General features: G+C 40.7%; 1 protein-coding gene across 8 annotated transcripts in view; it reads left to right on the forward strand.

Moving 5' to 3' along the window:
* nrxn3b (neurexin 3b) overlaps positions 1-20,109 on the forward strand; it is a 286,482-nt gene that overhangs the window by 207,131 nt on the left and 59,242 nt on the right. For all 8 annotated transcript variants that reach the window (XM_063902196.1, XM_063902201.1, XM_063902198.1 and 5 more), the window contains one exon: positions 9,293-9,474. In XM_063902196.1, the coding sequence (XP_063758266.1) occupies positions 9,293-9,474 (182 nt within the window). The remainder of the gene's footprint in view (positions 1-9,292; positions 9,475-20,109) is intronic.

Consider the following 20,109-nt stretch of genomic DNA (forward strand, 5'->3'; position numbering starts at 1 on the left):
GGAAAAAACTGCCTTTATGTAGTAGTTCACTACAAGATGGCTGAATCTACAAATATCCAATGGACAGCTTTTAAAGAATACTTTATTCTAATACATTTCAAATGGAAAGTAACATACAAAAAACAACAGTAGAAGCAAGAGTTTTCTTGAAAACAAATGTATACTTATTCCTAGTATTTTGGTGTGTCCTTGAGGTCTAAAAAAAAAAAATTGACTCCAAAATGATTGTATCATTATCATATCTGTGTTTGCTTGCTTCTGGTTAGAGATACCATCCAATTTTAAGTTTCTACCTATATTTGCCAACTGTTGATCTTGTTTTGTCGACAGCTGTCGAAATCTGGGAATCACTCAGAAAGATATTACTCCTTTATGCTACTACTGTTCAAAACATTCTACAAGATACCTTTTAAAAAGTAATATTTTTAATTGAATATTTAGGAAATAATAAACCTTCTATAGGATTCAAGCTGCTCATACATCTGTAGAGGTTCTTTCCATTTTGTTATGTAATTTAACAAAACCTTTCAATTAAAGACAAGTTCATATAATATTTCATAAACAAATATGTGTGCGAAGTGGGTGTGCATGGGAATATTTTCTCTATGACTGTTCTATAATCCTATATTCTGGTTTATTTTACCCACAGTTGGGATATTAAGGTCTGTGGTGGCTTAGCAGTTGGTGCAGGTTTGTCAAAATCCCCATTTATAAAGAACAAACTAAACCAAAGTTTCAAAGCAGTGTTTGTCAATTTAAACTTTTCCCATCGCCTGGACGTACAAAGGCAAAGTTTGTGAAAAGTTCACAATGAGTAAATGTGACAAACTGGGGTTTGAGACATAAAGGCCCTTGGGATAAGATCAGTGGCTGAGGTTGCTTTGTTGCATTTGTGAGAGAAAGACAGAGACAGACTGGGAGAGAGTGAGGAGGAGTTCTGGGCTCTCCTCGAAGCCTTGGCAAACGCAGACAGGCTGCACTATCCTCCGGGGAAGATTCAATTATAAATGATGCTTCCTCTCGGACCCATCTTGGAATCCCTTATTCTTTAGGAGATTTTCACCTAATCCTCAGCAGGGTTTGGCGTGGCCTGCCTCTGAAGTGATATGCCCCTCACGCATTGTGTGTCATGCATTATGAATGATGCGAAGGAGACACTCGTGTCCTAATTTCGCTGAGAGCAGTGTGAACACCAACACTTGAGCTGATAGAATGCTAATTTGTGCCATAGAAAGGAACAGGATTGAATTAGGTTTTACAGAGCTTAAAGTGTCCCAAATAGTGGTTTGTGTTTACACCACCTTAAGCTGACTTTTCCCCACCTTAGCTGCTGAACTCTGTCTGTCTCCTCTTTTACCCTGCATCCTTCTTCATCTCCCCATACCGCACACCTTCTTCCCTTTCATCTCTTTTGTGATGTCTCCCTTTTCGCCTTTCTAAAGATTCCACTGGTGGCAGCGTGCAGCATTAAAGCCAGCAGACAGGTCTTCTTTGTAGCCTAGAGTGCTGCGTGGATCTCAGCTGCAACCCTCTCCCTCCTCCCCCCAGCCTCTGAAATCCTCTTCAGACCCCCTTCCCTCTCCCTCATCCTCTTCCTTTCCCAACCCGAGAGAAAAGGAGTTGACATCTCCAGAGAGCCGAGAAAAAAAATCATTTAAAGCCCTTCCTTTCTGTCCGCTTGCCGCTACAACGGGGGAAGAGTGTCAGTAATGCAGCAGGAGGGGAGACATAGAGAGTTGGGGGGGAGAGAAGGGGGAGTCTGGCTATCCGAGCTTCGCAGTAATGAGGGGAGAGTTGTTATGGCTCACCTTCTGCTGTCCTAGCCTGTGTGTGCATGTGTGAGTGTTTCTTGTGTACTTCGTTTGCGCCTCTGCAGCGTTACATAGAGCTGAAGTGAGGATACATGACTGCTTCGTTAATGGGTGTCTTGTGAGTCGATCGTCTTGTTCCTCTGTAGTGATGTGAGGTTGATTTGACATGCCTGTGAGTAAAGAACTTACTGCTTTCTCAGAGAGAGTGTGGGGGCTGAACATATCAGGATCACATCTACGACTCTCGACTATCTCTCCATCTGTGTTCCTTTCTTCTCCATGTCTGTCCTCCATCCTCCCGCAGAAAAAGGGACACTTCCACCACTTTCCCCTGCCATCGCTCTACCACATCTCTCCTGCCTCAGCAACGTGATACAGATGGCAAATCAAGCTGTTCGTCATGGAAATTGTCAAGTATTTCCCCCTCTAGTGAAAGGGGACAAAAGAATATATATTTTTTTCTTCTTGAAAGAGCCTTCTCACTTTGTGTTACCCCTCAAGTCTTTTTAAGCACAATGTTTTACACGCTAATTATGGGGAACAATTGTTGTGAGAGAAGTGCAATAAACCAAGTTCATGGTCTCAATTCTTAGTTTCAAGTCCGAAATGTAGACAAAAAGATCGGGGCATGCTTTAAAACATTGTTACCTTTTGTTAGACAAGTTGCAAAAACAAGTCAGATTGTATCGAAGTAAATGACAAAATGTTCCTACTTCTTCAGTTGATTTATGACAACATTTCCCTGACGAGTTTATGGACTCAATTCTTAGTTTCAAGTCTTTTTTAATACAGCATGAAGTTCAATTTGTAAATGATGGTCCAATTGAGAGGAAAATAGACAATCAATCTTGGAGTGCCTTTTTGATAGAGCAGTTCAAGTTCAAGGAAGTTAATTTGAACAATTTTGGTTGCCTAAAATGTTCGGATGTGCTTGGCTCCAACCAATTATGTCATTTCTGGTGCCAAAATCATAATGGCAATCTTTTTCATGTTAGATAGTCAAAAGAAAATCACCTTGGAAATTACCTGTTTTCAAACCTTTTTTACATTTCACAGAATATTCTTTCAATTTAGTGGTTCATTGTTTATTCAGAAGATGAATAGATGATGTAAACAGTTGTTGGTTGCAGCCCTACAGTATACAGGAGCACAAAATGTTCCTGTGCTGACTGTTGACATCGTATTTTCCTGTCACCTGCATTCCCCCTGCACCGACACTAACAACCCACTCCAACAAAACAGCCAGCACTAAATCTCACTGCAGCAGAGAGCCTTAGCTACTCTTGGTCTTGTTGGGAAACTATAGCACAAATTCAACCACTGTAGTATTTGACTGCTCAATCCTAGCGAGTACAACTGCTGCCCAGCGGCTCAGACTTTATCATCCTGGCTACTGGTGCTGCTTTGCAGGCCAAGCAGCAGCAGCAGCAGCAGCAGCAGCAGTAGAAGAAGAAGAAGAAGAAGCTGCCTTAGCTTCTGCCACGCTTAGGTGCATTTGCTAGTTCTGGCTCATAAAGTTAGAATATGACCCTGACAAAACGCCCAAAAATATACAAATATACAATGTAGAGTAGTCCCTATAATCCTATGTAAACACGTAGCGCTAAGCTATAATCTTTTATGCCACATCTTGACATTCATTTAACTTTACACATAAAAGTTCCTTACCAGTGATCATACTCGATACAAGATCATTACGTACATATAATGTTTAATTAGGCTGAATTTTTTGTTTTGCTTAGGGCGATATCTTGGTAAAAACCCATAAACAAAATCATCTTAATTGTGATTCTGTATGTATTTCACAGCGTGTTGCCTGCACATATATCATAATACAGCTCTTTCCCTGCCTACGCCCCGTCCATTCTGTCTGTGTTTTTCTTCCTCTTCTATTACCCCTGCTTTCTGGCGCGTGAATCCATGTAGTGCGGTAATGCTACAGCTTATTATAACGGGGAAACAGACAGTGTAAATCATTCAAGGCTGGCTGTTTTCTTTACATAGCCATTCTTCACAACACGCTGCCCTTCATCAATCATATTCTGCATTTTGTTCAGTGGCGCTGATGAGTGATGGGACATGTGGCCACCGTATTTTGACATTCTAGAGATATACACATACAAAGTGAATTGTGTGTGTATATACTGTAGAAATGCGGTAAAACAACACACATATAGACATACTGTGCATAGGGTTTAAGCCATTTGCTCTGAACTTGCTGAGAGATGGGGGGAGAGGGAGTGGGGGGGAATCAATCATCAGTCTCGTCCCTCTCTCTATCCCAGAGGGGAGAGGCAACAGTTGGAAATATGAATTATGAAATGATAAGAGGTTGTAAAATGGAGATAAATCCCGGTGATTACACAGCTCAGTATCTCACAATTTGATTCCTCTGTCCATGATTCTTTATTGTAGCCGTGTGAAGGACAGCAGGCCTAATAATTCCCCATGTATGAAGCATGGCAGGGGAAAGAATTGCGATGATAGAGTTCTTTTGAATGTGATTGAGGAGGCAATTACATTTTGCATCTCACTTTCAGGATTTGTTTTTCTTTTATTCCTTTTTTTTCAAGGCTCCTCTCTTCTCTCTTTTCCTCATTTTCCGATGGCAGTGAATTCGACCACATCAAACCGTGTTTGTCTTCTCCTTCCATCCCCTGGGGTGCCAGAGCTGCAGAAAGCCCAGGAGATAATAAGGAAAAGACATGAAAGCACATAAACAACACACACGGAGGAGAAAGGAGTGTGTGATTGCGGATGTGTGTGTTCAGACTCATAGGTGTTTATGCCGATGTCTTTCAGCATGTGTGTGTGTGTGTGCATACTTAGACAGAGCATTTACCCACAGTTTGTGCCTCGTCGGGCAGCTGGCAGTGGCAACTTCTTCTTTCAGGCTGGCCATACAGTCATGCACATACAGGTACACACACATCTCTATCCAACTTCCACTGAAATAAAAATAAAAAAAACTCTCACCCTCCACCTCCCTGCAGGCTGTGCAGTTAGACAGACTGTAACACTCTTTTACTATAGGTCGACCAGATCCCTCTAAACAGAGGGTTTTATCCCAGCATGGTGTGAAGCCTGAATACAACCAATTACCCAGTTATAACAGGCATGCACCATGGCAGCTGCTCTGCTCTTTTTGCTCTTTTATAGATAGCATTGTTGCCTAGTGCGGTTTAGATGTTTGTGTGAAAGATGAGGGAGGAGAGCGCCTGGAATGGGGTTTGTGCGGGTCCTAAAAACGCCTTCAAAAGAATCAAATAATGTAAAGTGTAGTCCTCGAATGAGCTTTTGACAGCTCTGAGAATTTGATTGGATTATGAAGTTGATGTTGTTTTTTATAAATTTGTATAAACCTCAATCACTTTATGCATTTATTGGAAACAATTTCCCCCAAAAATAGCTTTTTTAGTGTGTTCTTATGAAAACAAATATTATAATCAGTGAAAAAAAGATAGAGGCAAGCTGTTTCCAAGCATGCGCCCAGATTCTGACATTGCTCATTCATTTACTTTGAAAGTAATTCTGGAACGCAGATTTTCCTCTTATATCATTTGTACTTTTTGCCAGTTTGGGCGTGAAATAGGTCTTAATTAGCATTCATTATGGTCTTTAAAAGTGTTATATTAACCCTTGCTGAAACCAACAGAAATGCTGTTATAGTGTACTTAAAATAACCACACCTTGGGGGCTTCACCGGCATTCTTGTTATCCCAACAACAATTATTTTCCCCCGCTGGGCAAGTCTTTTGAAACTGGTGACCTACCATGATTTAGGCCTCTGTGCGAAAATACCATCCTCTTCTTTTCTAGTTGGGTAATGTCACGTGGGGGCCTGAAGGACAGCGCATAGTTCTGTTCTGCAGACAGGTGTCCTGACCTTCTGTCTGCACTCCCACGCCTCGGGGGACCTCTGCGAAATAGAGGCCAAGGCTTTGACCTAGTCTCTCATATGCAGTTTGTCTCTAAACGGAGGCCCACAGCCAAGGCAATGAATCACAACAGTGGAGAGCAATGCATTAGCGCAAAGCCTTTATTTCAAAAGTAACACCGTAGCTTTAAAGGTCCATATTGGAGTATTTTATTGTATTTGTAACAAAGAGTGTTGTTTAAATGTGCCATTCAATCAATGGAGCACCCATATGTTCACATTTCAAATGGCCTCCCTCCAATACCCACTAGCCATGGCAAGATTGTCTTATTCAAATATGGAGATGAAAGTCCCCGTCTGATCCACCAAAAATAACATCTTGTGGAGTAATCTGTTTGTAGATGTGATTCCTTTGATGATACTCTCCCCCTGGGGTTGGCTTTACACCAGGGCATCGTAACTTTGAAGGCCATGTATGTTGAACGCTTCATGTCTGCTGTTTAAGTTGTCAGTGTCCATCTCTGGGAGTCAGCCAAGAATGACCACGAGAATAAAAACCTTGAAGAGGATTACCGAAGAAGAACGTTTGTACTGTTTTATCCATAACATTTAACCTTTTTGCATTTGATTCGATAAACATTTTGGATTTTATATCAAATTCTTTGTTGAACCCACGCAAATCAAGGTAACAAAAAAGCACAAAGGCCATTTCTTTAGAATACTGAGGTCCACCTACATTACAGGTTATCTGACTAATAAAGCAAGTTATTTTCCAGACAATGAATGACATTCGTTTTTACAGCCCCCTTTGTTTTTGTTTTACTTACATGCACATTTTAAAAGGTTGTTGCTAATGTGAGATCCTCTCATTAATAGAGTACAAACTTCTTTAAAACATTGAAAGCTGAACTTGTTGGTTTATTTTATTTTAATGAAGAACAGGCTTTTTGTATTGAGACACATTTTTAATGTGCAAACCTTGAAAAGACTATTGTTTGTTCGCCATTACCGGCCAGGATGATACCCAAGGAGGTGTAAGTGAAATTATTTGAGAGTAGGCCTGCTAAAATATTGCAATGCTTAACCACTTTCATCCAATTAGTCTCTACTTCCACTTAGAGTGAAAAAATCTCTCGCATGGAATAGCCCTTTTCCTCTTAAGTGAACTTATTCAAATGAAACTCTTGACCATGGGAGTTAAGCCTTGCTAACCATCCATTCACTTCTTTTTCTCCGTTCACATCTTCAGATGAGTATAGGCAGTGATGCCACACTTTGCTTCACACAATGAGAGAATGAATTGATATGCAGTGGACTTCCTCTCTGTGTGAAAATACAGGATGTGCAGTCTGAGCCTAGCAGGTTTTCACGGATACTTGCAACATTTCGGCGTTCTCGGGTTCTTCTCTGTACTCTGTAATAATCACCCACTTGTGTGATCGTATGCGAGAAGGCATCGAGTGTTTGTGTCTGCACACGTGTTTGCGCACTTATATACTTCACAATGTGCCTGTGTGTGTGTGTGTGTGTGTGTGTGTGTGTGTGTGTGTGTGTGTGTGTGTGTGTGTGTGTGTGTGTGTGTGTGTGTGTGTGTGTGTGTGTGTGTGTGTGTGTGTGTGTGTGTGTGTGTGTGTGTGTGTGTGTGTGTGTGTGTGTGTGTGTGTGTGTGTGTGTGTGTGTGCGTCTGCCGAAGTGCGTGTGGCCGTCTGTGTGCGTTTCATGCCGAACATTGTCTTCTTGAAACACTGAGCAAATTTCCTCAACGTGATAATTGGCTCCCCGGGGTGCTTGTATCTTTGCTGCTCATCATCGTCATCCCCTCCAGAAAAAAAGAGAGTGTGTGTTAGATGAGATAGGCGAAGTTTGCTCGTTTGCCAGGGAAGCTGATCCCAAGTCTGCCTGAACTCTTTTGGCAAGAAGAAACTTTGAGGCAATGAGACAGCAGGGCTAGATCCGGTGCAACCTGGCTTCAGGCTGCTATCTCTATCTGCTGCCTTCATGGCATCAGCGCCTTGCATTCCATGGAGGAAATGAGCTATTTCAGGCAGGTGATACATGACGCAAACATCAGCTGCAATGTCAATGAGAGCAATGAAGGGATTTTATTGTTTTTCTCAAAGAAAAATTTTCAAAGGGGAGGCGTCCGTGGTAAACCAGCCATGTAGGGTTATTAGTTACAAGAAGCGAGGCAGTTGTTCGAGGCTCAGGATGCTTCACTTGTTCAGGTATTTTTCATGTAACATAAACGACCTTAGTTGGTGGATTGCATTTGCTGGCACCTGCGGTGTGTAAAATGCAGACCTGTTTGTGTGCCCAGAGGCAAATAAAGACACTCATCTGGTCGATAGACTCCCTCTCTCCCTTCTCTCTCCTTCTCATCCATATGTTCCTTCGGTCCCCAGGGTATAATGGACCACAGAGCAGATTGTTGGCTGCTATGTAGGGGGAAACAGTGAGACAGCTGGGCACCCATCACAAGGCCAAACAGATGTTCAGGTGACTTGGAGAGGAAGTGAATGAAAAAGAGGAATGACAGGGAGGGGAGACTGAGGGAGGGAGGTGATGTGGAAGAAAGGAATGCAGAGGCATGGTGAGGAAAAATGAATTCATACATCGACTTCATTAGCAACCCTCGTCAGCTTCTGAGGTGGGCCAAATGCTTTCCAGTACCCCTAGGCCACAGGAGTCTGTTTCCTCTCCCATATTCACCAACCAGTCTTTCTGCTGTAGGTCTACTGCCTTTGATCTCTTGATTATCTTTGCCTAAATGTGGACGAGATGGCTAAGCTGCTCAAGGATTCAGCGCTTTAATTCTGATGCTCCTTGGGGAACATTCAGAAGTTGGAATTGAATCCCGCCCTGCAACCAAATAATGAAATGTTTCCCTTTTTTTATCTCCGTCCACGTGATGATAGAGAGAAAAAGGACAACTTTCGCAGACTTTCGCAGATTTTTACGTGTCTTAGGGCCAAGCTTTTTCCAATCAAAGCCTATAATCTGTTGCAAATCTCCATAGTGGCTGTCACAACAAAAATCGTTATTCTAGTCAGTTTCCCTTGGCTGAGGACCTTTTTTTTCCTAACTGCATTTGTCAAATAAACTCGACGAAGGTCTTCGATTTTTTTTTTCTTTCTTTCCCACCCCTTCTCTTCTTTCTTCTGCCAGCCTTTGTTCTTTGGTTGCAGGTCTCATATATAATACATGAGGATTGGGAGACTTATCCAGTTCTGGCCATACTGGCTGTTATTCCCTGGGAAGCGGCTATATTTAAGAGCTGGATAGGTCATAGATGGCGCCAGGGGAACTGCTGACTTCTACCCAAAAGGTGGTGGTGCCTGAATACCATTAGAAAGCTAAAATAGAACTGGACACAATTGCATTGGAGCAGTGGCAAACTAGCTGTAAAGGAATTACAGCAGATTTAATGGAGGTTTGGATCCAGTTTTGTTAGAAAAGTGTCTTGTTGGCGACAGCACTCTGCTCCCTTGTTGCTTTTAACAGAACATGTGTACTCCCCAGTATTGGATTTTAGCCTGGTATCTGTATCTCTTTGCCCTAGAATGAATAGAATTCCTGACCTTTTTCTTCTTCTTGTGTTATACAGCTGGCACCACCTATATCTTCGGTAAAGGAGGGGGTCTGATCACATACACGTGGCCCAACAATGAGAGGCCAAGCACGCGAACGGACCGTCTGGCGGTGGGCTTTAGCACGACCATCAAAGACGGAATCCTCGTCCGCATCGACAGCGCCCCACGTCTTGGTGACTACATCATGCTCCACATCGTAAGTACATATTTTTCTATTATGTTTGAGTTACTGGAAACATTTACACACACTTCGAGCACAGTCACAACTCAAAAACGAAAGGACTGACACAAATACTTTCAAAAGGCTAGTGTACGGTAGTATAGAAGGGACCAATCTGAACCAAACTTGCCATATTTTAGTAAATTCCTCTACATTTTCAGGTGAAGCTCATGTATGTCTGCTTTTCCGCAGCGAGTATTCTCCATATACAGTACCAATGCCAGTGCACTGCAGGGTTTACAAAATACTTTTGACTGTTAATCTTTCAGAATTCCGGCCATTTGGAAAAACTGATAGACAATCTTACCTTTAGCCTCAGCCATTTGTTTTTCAAACTGTTTGCACATTTCCCCAAAAATGACATGGACCAATTTCTGGATATCTTACCATCACTCTACTTTGGTGATTTATTCAATTAGATTGAAGCCAAACATATGGCTAATTATCAACTGTTTTTTTTTGCATTTTATATATTATAAATCACAATGAATGATCCATAAGCATCTACACTTTCCAGCATTAAATCGTTCCTCAAGGTTTATGTATTGCAGTATTCTGGACTCAGCCCATAATGCTCAAACTGAATTATACAAACGGAGCAGATCCATAATAGAAAAAAAAAAAAAAATGATAACTTACTCCCCCTGCAATAAGTGCAGAAAAAAAACCTTCTTCTTCACCACATTCGAACTGACTGCCAGCATGAATAATGAATGCTGCTTTCCATACATATGCAGCGTGTTCCCACATGTTGGAGAAACATGATAGAAAGCTGGGGCGGGGGAGATTTGGAGTTGGAATTCTTGGCCAGTCGACCGTGTATCCGTGCAGCATCTTAATAATCTCACTCGGCGACCTTGTGTTTGACTCGTTTACATAAGCATTAAGTATTTAAATAATCATCAACAGTAGCTAGATGAATGCAGAGCGGCAAATCTGTGCCGTTGGGGGGGTGAAGAGGCAGCGGTGGTTGTGGTGGTACGGGGGTGGGGGGAAAAGTTGCTGCTGACGCCATGCGAAGAAAAAGATGTGATGATGAGGAGGAGCTACAGTTGCTAAAGCAGATTGAAAGTCTTTTTCTTGTTAAAGAGCTCCCCTCATCTCCTGAGTGCTGGCCATGTGGTGCAGAAAAGCAGCCATCTGCTCTGCAAAGATGAGGGCCAACAACAAGCAGTTTGGAGCTGCCTTTACGCTGTAGAGAAATAAAGTGAATGCGTGTGTGTGCATAGGTGATAGAGGATGTTGGATAGGAAAGGATGAAGATGTAGCAATGTAGGGAACGCCCCCCTGCATCTCAAACAGAGTGAGTAATTGCTGGAACTCCTAAAGGAAGGAAAAGGAATTTTTAATTCAAGCTTTTTTAAAGATATCCCGGCACAGCTAGCCAAGCAGGGTATCTTTTATAATTTGGCTGTGAGTCGTAGGAATGTCTTCATTCCTACGACTCACAGCGTTAAGGAATTTATTATTAGGAAAAAAGCAACTGGAGATCTTGCCAATTTATCAGAGCAGCAGCATGTTCTGAACACAGCACTGCTAATATTTAAACTGATTTATTGGGAGCCAAGGGTGTACAAACAAAGTAAGTTTCATGTATTATTAACAGTTATTGTACCCTTAAACTGTAGAATAGTTGGCAAAAAACAGGAAACTCTGAAGCTCCATTTTTCCCACAATTACCTCGTTATCGAACAGGAACGAAATTAGAAAAATTGGACTGTTTTGCCATAGGTGAACAGTAAATAATGTATTAGACCTTGTGTGAATATTTAGCCATGAGACTGTTGGATCTCTCTCAAGGAAAATAAACCACAGCTTGACCTCACTTCCAATGTGTGTTATTATCATTTTCCTCACGTGAGAAAATACTCCTCTTCAGTTCTTTAGACGTGGGAATATTGAATCTCTTGGAGATTCTTAGTCTTAACACAGTATGGGTATTGTATTCACAGTTAAAATAACTTTGCCGTGTCTACAACTTTCTAGAGTGGCGTAAAATGAGCAGATGTTCCAGACGTCACTGAAATGTCATCAGATAATAACTCAAAGCGACAGGCGTCTGGTCTTCGCTGTCAGGGTTTTGCGTTTCGTAATGAATCTGTGAGAAAAGGTTAAATGCGTTACGCCTGTCCATTCTGGATATATGTCTAACCAAAGGTCTCATCAGGCTCAGGGCCATCACCTTAGCCTTTGTAATTATTAGGTTACTACCTCAAAAATTGCCACCTTAAAGTCTAAATATAGTAAGAAAACTATATTATTTTGATCGTTGTGTAAATGGCCTGGTAGAGACAACAAAGAGGGCGTTATACTGATTTTAATTTGCATTCTGGCCTTTTTTTAACATTTTACAGGGAGATTATGAATGTCTTTTACTGACCTTGACTTAGTCTTAAGTATCTCATGCTTACAGAGTATTATGACAGATAAAAAAAGACCTTAGAAAGCATTTTCTTAAACACGAAAAACATTCGGAGGCAAGACCTAATCACTGCCTCCCTTCTTATTCTCCCTCTTTTATTTTCTTGTTGCTTTCTTCATTATCTCCTTTCCCTCCTCTCCGTGATTAGCTCACGGCTTGTTTGGCAATCATGAATTAAAATGCTGATTGTAGTGTTTACATTTTAACTGCAAAAGAACAACTGCGTGCTTGGTTGGAAATCCGAGGGGTAATTTGCGGAGGTGAGCGCGACATTTCTTGGAGCTCATTGCATTTCTCCTCAGTTCTAATGCGGAGCGTAAAAAAAAAGGACGGGGACATTGAGTGTGTTTCTTGTTGCATATAGTGAAAGAAAATCTGAATGTAAAGCTAAAATAACAACCTAAAGCAGCGTGGAGAACAAATATCAAAGATACATTTAAAGGGGTTGTGATTAGTGGTAATGTGTGTCTGTTGGTGGGGGGGGGATTTTCATTTGAAAGTGTGTGTATGTGTGTAAGCTTAAATCCATGACAGAAAGACTCTTAAGCCGTGGGCTAGATATGCTGGTGGTGACTCACACAGTCTCTCACTGGCGACTGCACATGATTGTAGGTGAACATTACCCAAATCACACACAGACACACACTTACACACATAGAGAAATCCTTATTTTTCGGCCTCAGACAGGACAATTAATGCAAAGTTGGAAAGATATTGACTTCACATCAAAACAGCACAAATCTGCAAAAAAATGTTTATCGCAGAGGCCGTTCTAGGCTTTTTGGTGTATGACATCACTATGTAACACTCGTGCTTCTACTGGCTAGCGCTCCAATACATTGTACGTGACGGGGCTAGGCGGATGACCAATCACAACAGAGCCGGTTAGCTTACCAATCACAGCATACTCAACTTCGTATGAGAACATTTAGAGAAATAAAGACACAACCTTGTCACTTGGGTATCATCCATTTTATCCTCCAGTGTGTTGGAAAAATCTGAAGTCCCGGCCTGTGTTTGATAACATGAAACAACAGTACGTGCCTCCGCCTCCAGAAACACCCCATCTTCTCTCTGACATTGTTTGAACAGTTCAGTAGAGTGGTAACGTTTCCAGTGGAACCAGAGTAACTCACTCCTATGAAAGACATCACAGGTGACAAGTTGCAAGTCAGGCAGAGCTGAAAGTGCGAATGCTCCGTCAGGTTTCATGTCTGGCAGCTCTTTTGGTTTCTAATTAAGGGAGAAAATAACCGCGGGAAACCTGACAATATAGAAACTCTGCAAGTATTGCAACACATTTTCTGTCGCAGGTCATTTCAATATGTGATGCACTAAAAATGGAACACGTCAGATTATGTACTTAAACATTTGAATACTGCAGTTGAAAATATATAAGAAGTAAAAGCCTGTCATCTAAAGTATCATTGACCAAATGTACTGAAATAAAGTACGAATGAGTAATACAGGTCCTTAAGCAGAATGGCTCCTTCCAAAGGACTGTATTGTTATAGAATATCATATTATTTTGTTTTTATCAAAGTAGTTTATTTAGGCATACAATGAGGCTCTGACTTACCATTTCCTGCTGCTTGTATACCCCTATGTTCCATTATACTGTAGATGCTTTGTGAATTACTGATTAATAGTATAGTACTGAATATCATGTGCCCTTCAAATAAAACAAATTTAAGTTAGCTCATTTACCATCTGTGGTTAACACCAAGCCATCAATAGTCATGAAATGTTGTCTGAAATGGGCCATTGGAGTACTTTTTACTGTGGTAATTTAAGTACATTATGTTTGTTGATACTTTTGCAGAATTGCTTTTAGTTAAAGAAGATTTTGAAAGCAGGACTTTTAATGTAACAACGTATTTTAACAATTTAGCATTGCTAGTTTACCTCAAGCATAAAACCGTACTTCTTCCAGCACTGACAGTAATTCCAATGAAAACTAGCTGCTTGCTAGTTAATGAATAACATGACATTTAAGCTCTTAGAAACTGAGCTGCTTTTGTTTAAACTCTACCCTTTTTCTCATTTTAGTGTCTTGTTTATTACTTGGTTTGCGTTGAACATTTCAAGTTTAACAGAGATTATTCAAATGAAGTTCCCTTAGAAAGGTGTTAAGGCGCTTTAAATTTCCCTCTGAAAATCCCATTAGCAGTCAAAATGTTATAGTTTGTGTTTAAGATCCAAATAAAAGCCCTTTTCTTGGCGATAATAGTCTTCATAAAACTTTCCCTGAAGGGTGCTCCAAATACCCTCCCTTGCTAAACACACGTATCCACACTTTGGTCTCCATCCCCTGGAGATCTGATTGACATCCAATCAGGCTCTTATTTTGTAATGGAGCGATGGCACACGGAATTCCATTACCCACTTGAGTTTCCCCCTCATGCTAATTCACCGGCAGAAAAAAAAAGGTGCGGCTGCTGGATAATTGAAAAGCCGAGTGCAGACACTCAGACACAAGATGAGATGAATGGATGGTTATAGCTGCATTGACTATCTATTTTTTTCCATCACTCCTACACGCGTTACATGCATACAGAATCTAAAGCATGTATATTTTAATGTATTAACGCCGATGCATAATTCATCCAGTTCTTCACTCAATCCTGTCTGGTCCCATCCATCCATCAGCTTCTTCTCTGTCTGAATGTGTTTATGTCGAACATTGTCTTGTTTCTACATCTCCTTCCTTCCCTCCCTCCCTCCCTCCCTCCCTCTGACAGACCTAATATAAGATGTTTGATGTGTACCTGTGTGCATCAGCGCGTATATGGCCGACAATGTATTGCCTCTATCGAGTTACCCTACCTCGGCAGGGAAAGATAGATATTATCGCGGTTATGGCTCATGGCCTCTGATAACATTACAGCTTCTTATTTGAGTTTGTATTTCCTTACCTCCCGAATCTGATTCCCCCCACGGAAATAAAGGGCTGGGAAAAAAATACAACTTGCAGCTGTATTCACAACTAGTTGCATGCAGTACAGGCAGTCAGCATTATTGTTACTTTGTTTATAAATAATAATTTCTCTGTAGCCGAACAGCACAGTAATTTTCGTCCTTAAGGCTTTATTATTCCAATCTTCCAGGTGATAAAACTGACTTTATTATTATACTATACGGCTGTAACTCAAACTAATAACTAATTTGTAATTATCATGCCAACATTATGATTGACAGTGGCTCAGGTTTCTTCTTATGAGGTCAATATATAATACCAGATTATTAGCAATATAACTTTTTCTGAAGGTGACTCAGTCGACATAATGACTTTTCACAGCTAGCTGAGCTTAACCGGCATACTAGCAGGCAGATGGTGAGTCGATTTGTGTGTGTGGGGGGGTTAACCTTTACATGCTGCAGTATTACACTTATATGAAAGCTGTGAAACATCACATAGTGTTTGTATTATGGGATTTTAACATTGTGAAAGTGGTTCAAGAATCTGAACAATTTGACCGCACAGAATTGGCTCTGCTGTTCTTTCATAAAAATGCCATACAGAAAAATGCAAACCTATTTATTTATTTATTTTTCTGCTAACCTTAAGGTATCTGCAAAGTTAGTTATCAGAGAGTGCAGAACTCTGCCATGGCCGTTTCCACAATTGAATAAATATCTACTCTATTATTCGGATTCAATGGGTTCTAATTTGGCCCATGTTATACCCATCCACCAAGTTTCACGAAAATGTAAACAGCGGTTTCCTGTAATCCTACAGCCAAACAAAAAAGCATAGCCTCCCATGTGCAGGTAACTAAATGACCTTGCTCCTAATCAGTGTGAGTAAAATATTTCTGTGTTAATTGCCAGATTAATCTGTTTGGGGTTTGCTGTTTTACTATCCCACCCCCAACTCTGTACATGTAATGTAAGCTGTGATATATGATGTGTTTACTCCCTACATTTATTATCTTCAGTTACTTTTAAAAATCAGATCTGTTCACACAAACTCTATTAAAAACTTCTGAAGTAGGATGATCGCAATACATTTTCCATTACCCTAACTCTGGCTTTCAATACCCATTAATAATCCAATTTAAATCTGTCCCTCTTTCCCTTTTTTGTAACACAACACTGTTTTTTTTGTTTTTGTTTTTGTCATGTCATTTCACAGTAGGAATAGCACAGGTGCATATAATATAAATTAACAAGGCTAAAATTCAATTTGGGACACAGTTTCAGGGTCCTGGTATTTTGCATGCTGGCTCACTGTCACACTGACATGGCTTACTGGGACACTTAAACAGAGCCATCGTTAATGTTATTAGTAACACCTGTCCTTTCCCACTAAGACATGCCATGGTGTCTTCTTTGAAAGAATATTTTTAGGGCCACCAGTGCCTTAATTATAGAGACGGATTTGAAAGGGGGAGACAAAGGAGACGACACGCGTAAGTGGTCCTGAATCAAACAGGGACGCATCAGTGTAAACATTTTTAATGGAAACCTCTTTTTGTAAGCTAAAATTAATGGAACCGATTATTCTAAACACTGATTTGTATTCTGAATTCCACATCTGACCAATGTGCTTAACAGTGATAGTATTGGCAGTGATTAGGGGTGGGGGAAATAATCAATACAGCATAGTATTGAGATCATTTGCGTGGCGATATTGTATCGATACACTGCCGCCAACTATCAATATTGTATTATATAAACTATTCATATTGCAAATCCAAATTTAATTTTTTGGTAACAATTGCTTTTTCATTTTACCAGATGGTGCTGAGCTTTTTCTTGTGGGTCATGGCTATGGGCAAAGTCAGTGGGATTGGCAGGAAGTTAGTCAAAACAAAGTTGGAGTCAGTGGAGAAAGGAATCAGAAATGTGCCATATCGCAATATATTGTATCGCAACACTTAGCATATCGTAGAATAGAATCGTAATACTATTGTTTTGTGGCTTAAGTATTGTGATAGTATCGTATCGTGGGGACCCTGGTGATTCCCACCTCTATTAGTGATACCAATCAGGCCTATCAGATGGGTCCATTCCATATACTATGATCCGATATAGCTACCTAGCCCCGATTTGTTTGTGTGTCAGTTAGTAAGAAAGAATTCCAGTACCCCTATTTTTTAAAGGAACATGTGTCAACACAGAACAAACAATAGTAATAACAAAAGTATTTTAGGTAGATTCTGACACAGTGCCACTCAACAAGAAATGGCCACAGGATTATCAAATGATGCAGCCTCATCAACAAATTGGTAATTACTTAATTACTACAACAAATGACATGCCCTGAACCGGGGGCCTGAGTGGTCTCATAGAGTTTGGGCCTAGGGCCATTATCTGATTTGCCTGGTTGTATTTTAGACTTGTTTGAAATGTATAATCTTTTCTTTTGATTAAATCTCTGTTCTCACAAAACAATTGACATAACACTTTGGTAGCCAGAGGGTAATGAAAATGGCAGAAAGCACGCTACTTTGTTAACGTGTTTTCACTGACGTTGGTGAGGTGACACGGAATAATCAGAAGGGAGGTTCAGAGTTTTCTGCCTGTGATCATTAATAATGAACAACTTCCACAGGCACCTACGCCTTAGCTGAAAACACAGAAAAAGATCAGCAGACACCCTTAAATCACATTACATGGAAATCCTCTTTGTGCCTTGTATTGTCTCAATTAGCGCACGCACGGATACACAGAAACATATGTTCTGCAAGCACTCGCGCTCTTTAGTTTTCCCTCCATGCTGGTACACACCCGCCCACACGCTTATTTATTTTCTCTCTCCAGTATGGCCATATAACATGTATGAACAGACAAATAAAACATACACATACACACTTCCACAGGCTCTTTCAACAAATTCTCACACCACGGTACACTGGCACTGACACTACAAACCTGATACCAGAGCTCTTCTGGGATGTCAGCCTGTCAGTCTTCCCTGTCAACAAAAGGTACTTTGGGGGATTGGGGGTGCAGTTTATTCAGCAGATCCTCTGAAACACACACATTTTGACAGCGCAACAGGAAGTAATAACGGCTGGAGAAGGACAAACACAGCGACATTATTGCAGTGTACCCATGTGGTCCTTGGCCTTAGCCCCAGCCTCGGCAATGTATATTTCATGGATTAAGATGAAAAATTCAATGAGGTACAACAAACAGTACGCCTGCATCTCCCTACTTTGCTCTCTGACAGCCACCCCCCTGGGGGATGCTGGTGTTTTCACAGCTTCATGGTAGGACATGAATCCCATTCTAACAGTGATGAAGAGACAAAAGGGGGAGATGAAAGACACAGAGACTGGAGCATCGTGTACATCCAAAAGTAGAACAAATACAAGAGGCGGAATCGAAAAGAAGGGGGGGGAGAAAAAAGAATTGGAAGAGGTGGAAGGAAAGGAGTTGAAGGGGGATAAAGGGAGATGTGGATATTTTAGAATTCAGAGCAGGATCAGAAACGAACTTGGCTCAGATAGGTCTCCGCACATTGGCTGTGAATTTGAAATTACGTGTTGCCTTTTTGTTTCACTCTGATGCCACCCCCCCCTCCCAATTCTCCCGCTACCAGTTTCCCCCCGCTTATCTCTCACTCCTTCTTATCTCTCTCTCTTTCTGCTACACTGCCTCAGCACTATTGTTTTCATACTAACTGCTGTATTGGGCTGCAGATCGGTCAGACGGTTTGGTTTCAGCTGCAGTGCGAAAAACATTTTATATAAAAGCTTCTGATGGAGGCCAAGGTTATACTCGGACAGAATGTTAGCCATTTTAGTGGCAGCCATTTTAAATTTGGGACCGTGATATATACATTGTATTTTCCTCAGACACTGAGAACAGTAGTCCTAATCAGTGCTGGGAAAATGTAATACACGAAACATTCATTATCACACATTAGATTTCCGACAATAATGACTAACTCCTCAACAGCAGAAATGATTAATTAGGCCTAAATCTCTGTTACTTTCAAAGCTACCACACACCACTTGGGTAGTGTCTGTACTCAATGCATGGATATCTAGTGATCTACTTATTCTAGATATAAGCTAACCAGGGGGTTAGCTAGCCGGCCTCTGTAAAGCTAATATTGAGCAACAATTAATTTATTCTAACTAAAATGGTTTGGAAATATGCCATTTTTGGATATTGTGGTATGAAAGCAACTTATTTTAGGGACACAAACTAGAAAAAGTCCATGGAAGCTGCTGTTTTGGATGCAAACAAATGAATTATTGTTTAAGGGAATATATGAAAATATTTGAAAAGATATGTCAGTAAATATGGGGCTTCACCTATTAGCTGGTTAGCTTAGCATAAAGACTTGAAATCCTGGTTCTGTTAAAGAGTAACAGATCCATGAGTCACAGCACCACTAAAACTTGTATTAAGTTATTTTATCTCTTTCAATCAATCTGTACTAAATTAAAATCAGGTTTTGCTTCAGGGGAGTTATAATCCTCGAAACTCATCGGCAACAGCAATGTTCTGTGTTCCTGTTTAGCTATTGGTTTTTCAATGTTTGAATCAATGTTTATTTATTAACAATCCGATTAGCAACTTGAGATAGGAAAATGGTGTTGGAGTTTAGAGATGACATCTACAGCTAATGTCTATAAATGAATACCTGTATATAAATACTAGATACATTTAGAAAAATGCTTATTTGTTTGACAAAAGCCTATTGGCTAAAGCCAATGCATATTTTGCTCTCCACATAAACTCTTACCCTGCATGCAACAAAAGCCAGCTTAAACATGACTGGTCAACACTACTCGGACTAAAAACCTAAACCAGAATGCTTTCAATACAAATATATTTTCCCTTTGCCAACATAGTCTGCATTTATTTGAATACATTCTGTATGTTTATTGATTAGGAGGATTACATGTTGGGCTATTTCTGTCAGCAGGTATCAAGTTCATTGAGTTTGTGGAGCGGCAGTACTGCCCAACACTGTTCCTCAGAACCCATAACTCTGTCTTTAAGTAGCCGCATTTTCTTAGATGTCGACAAATGCTCTCTCAGATCAAAGCAGCTCACTTCAGTCAGCAGCAGCAGCAGCATTTTTTAAAAATCATTTCCCAACTCCAGACGCTATGCTATGAGTGCTTGAGTGATATGCGGGACAGCTTGTGACGAACACCTAATGAAAGATCAGAGGGATTTGGAATCGATCAAGTTGGGTCTCACACACAAGGCTAGGTGCCATC

The sequence above is a fragment of the Eleginops maclovinus genome, chromosome 15 (genome assembly GCF_036324505.1).
Source record: "Eleginops maclovinus isolate JMC-PN-2008 ecotype Puerto Natales chromosome 15, JC_Emac_rtc_rv5, whole genome shotgun sequence".
NCBI classification, from domain to species: Eukaryota; Metazoa; Chordata; class Actinopteri; order Perciformes; family Eleginopidae; genus Eleginops; species Eleginops maclovinus.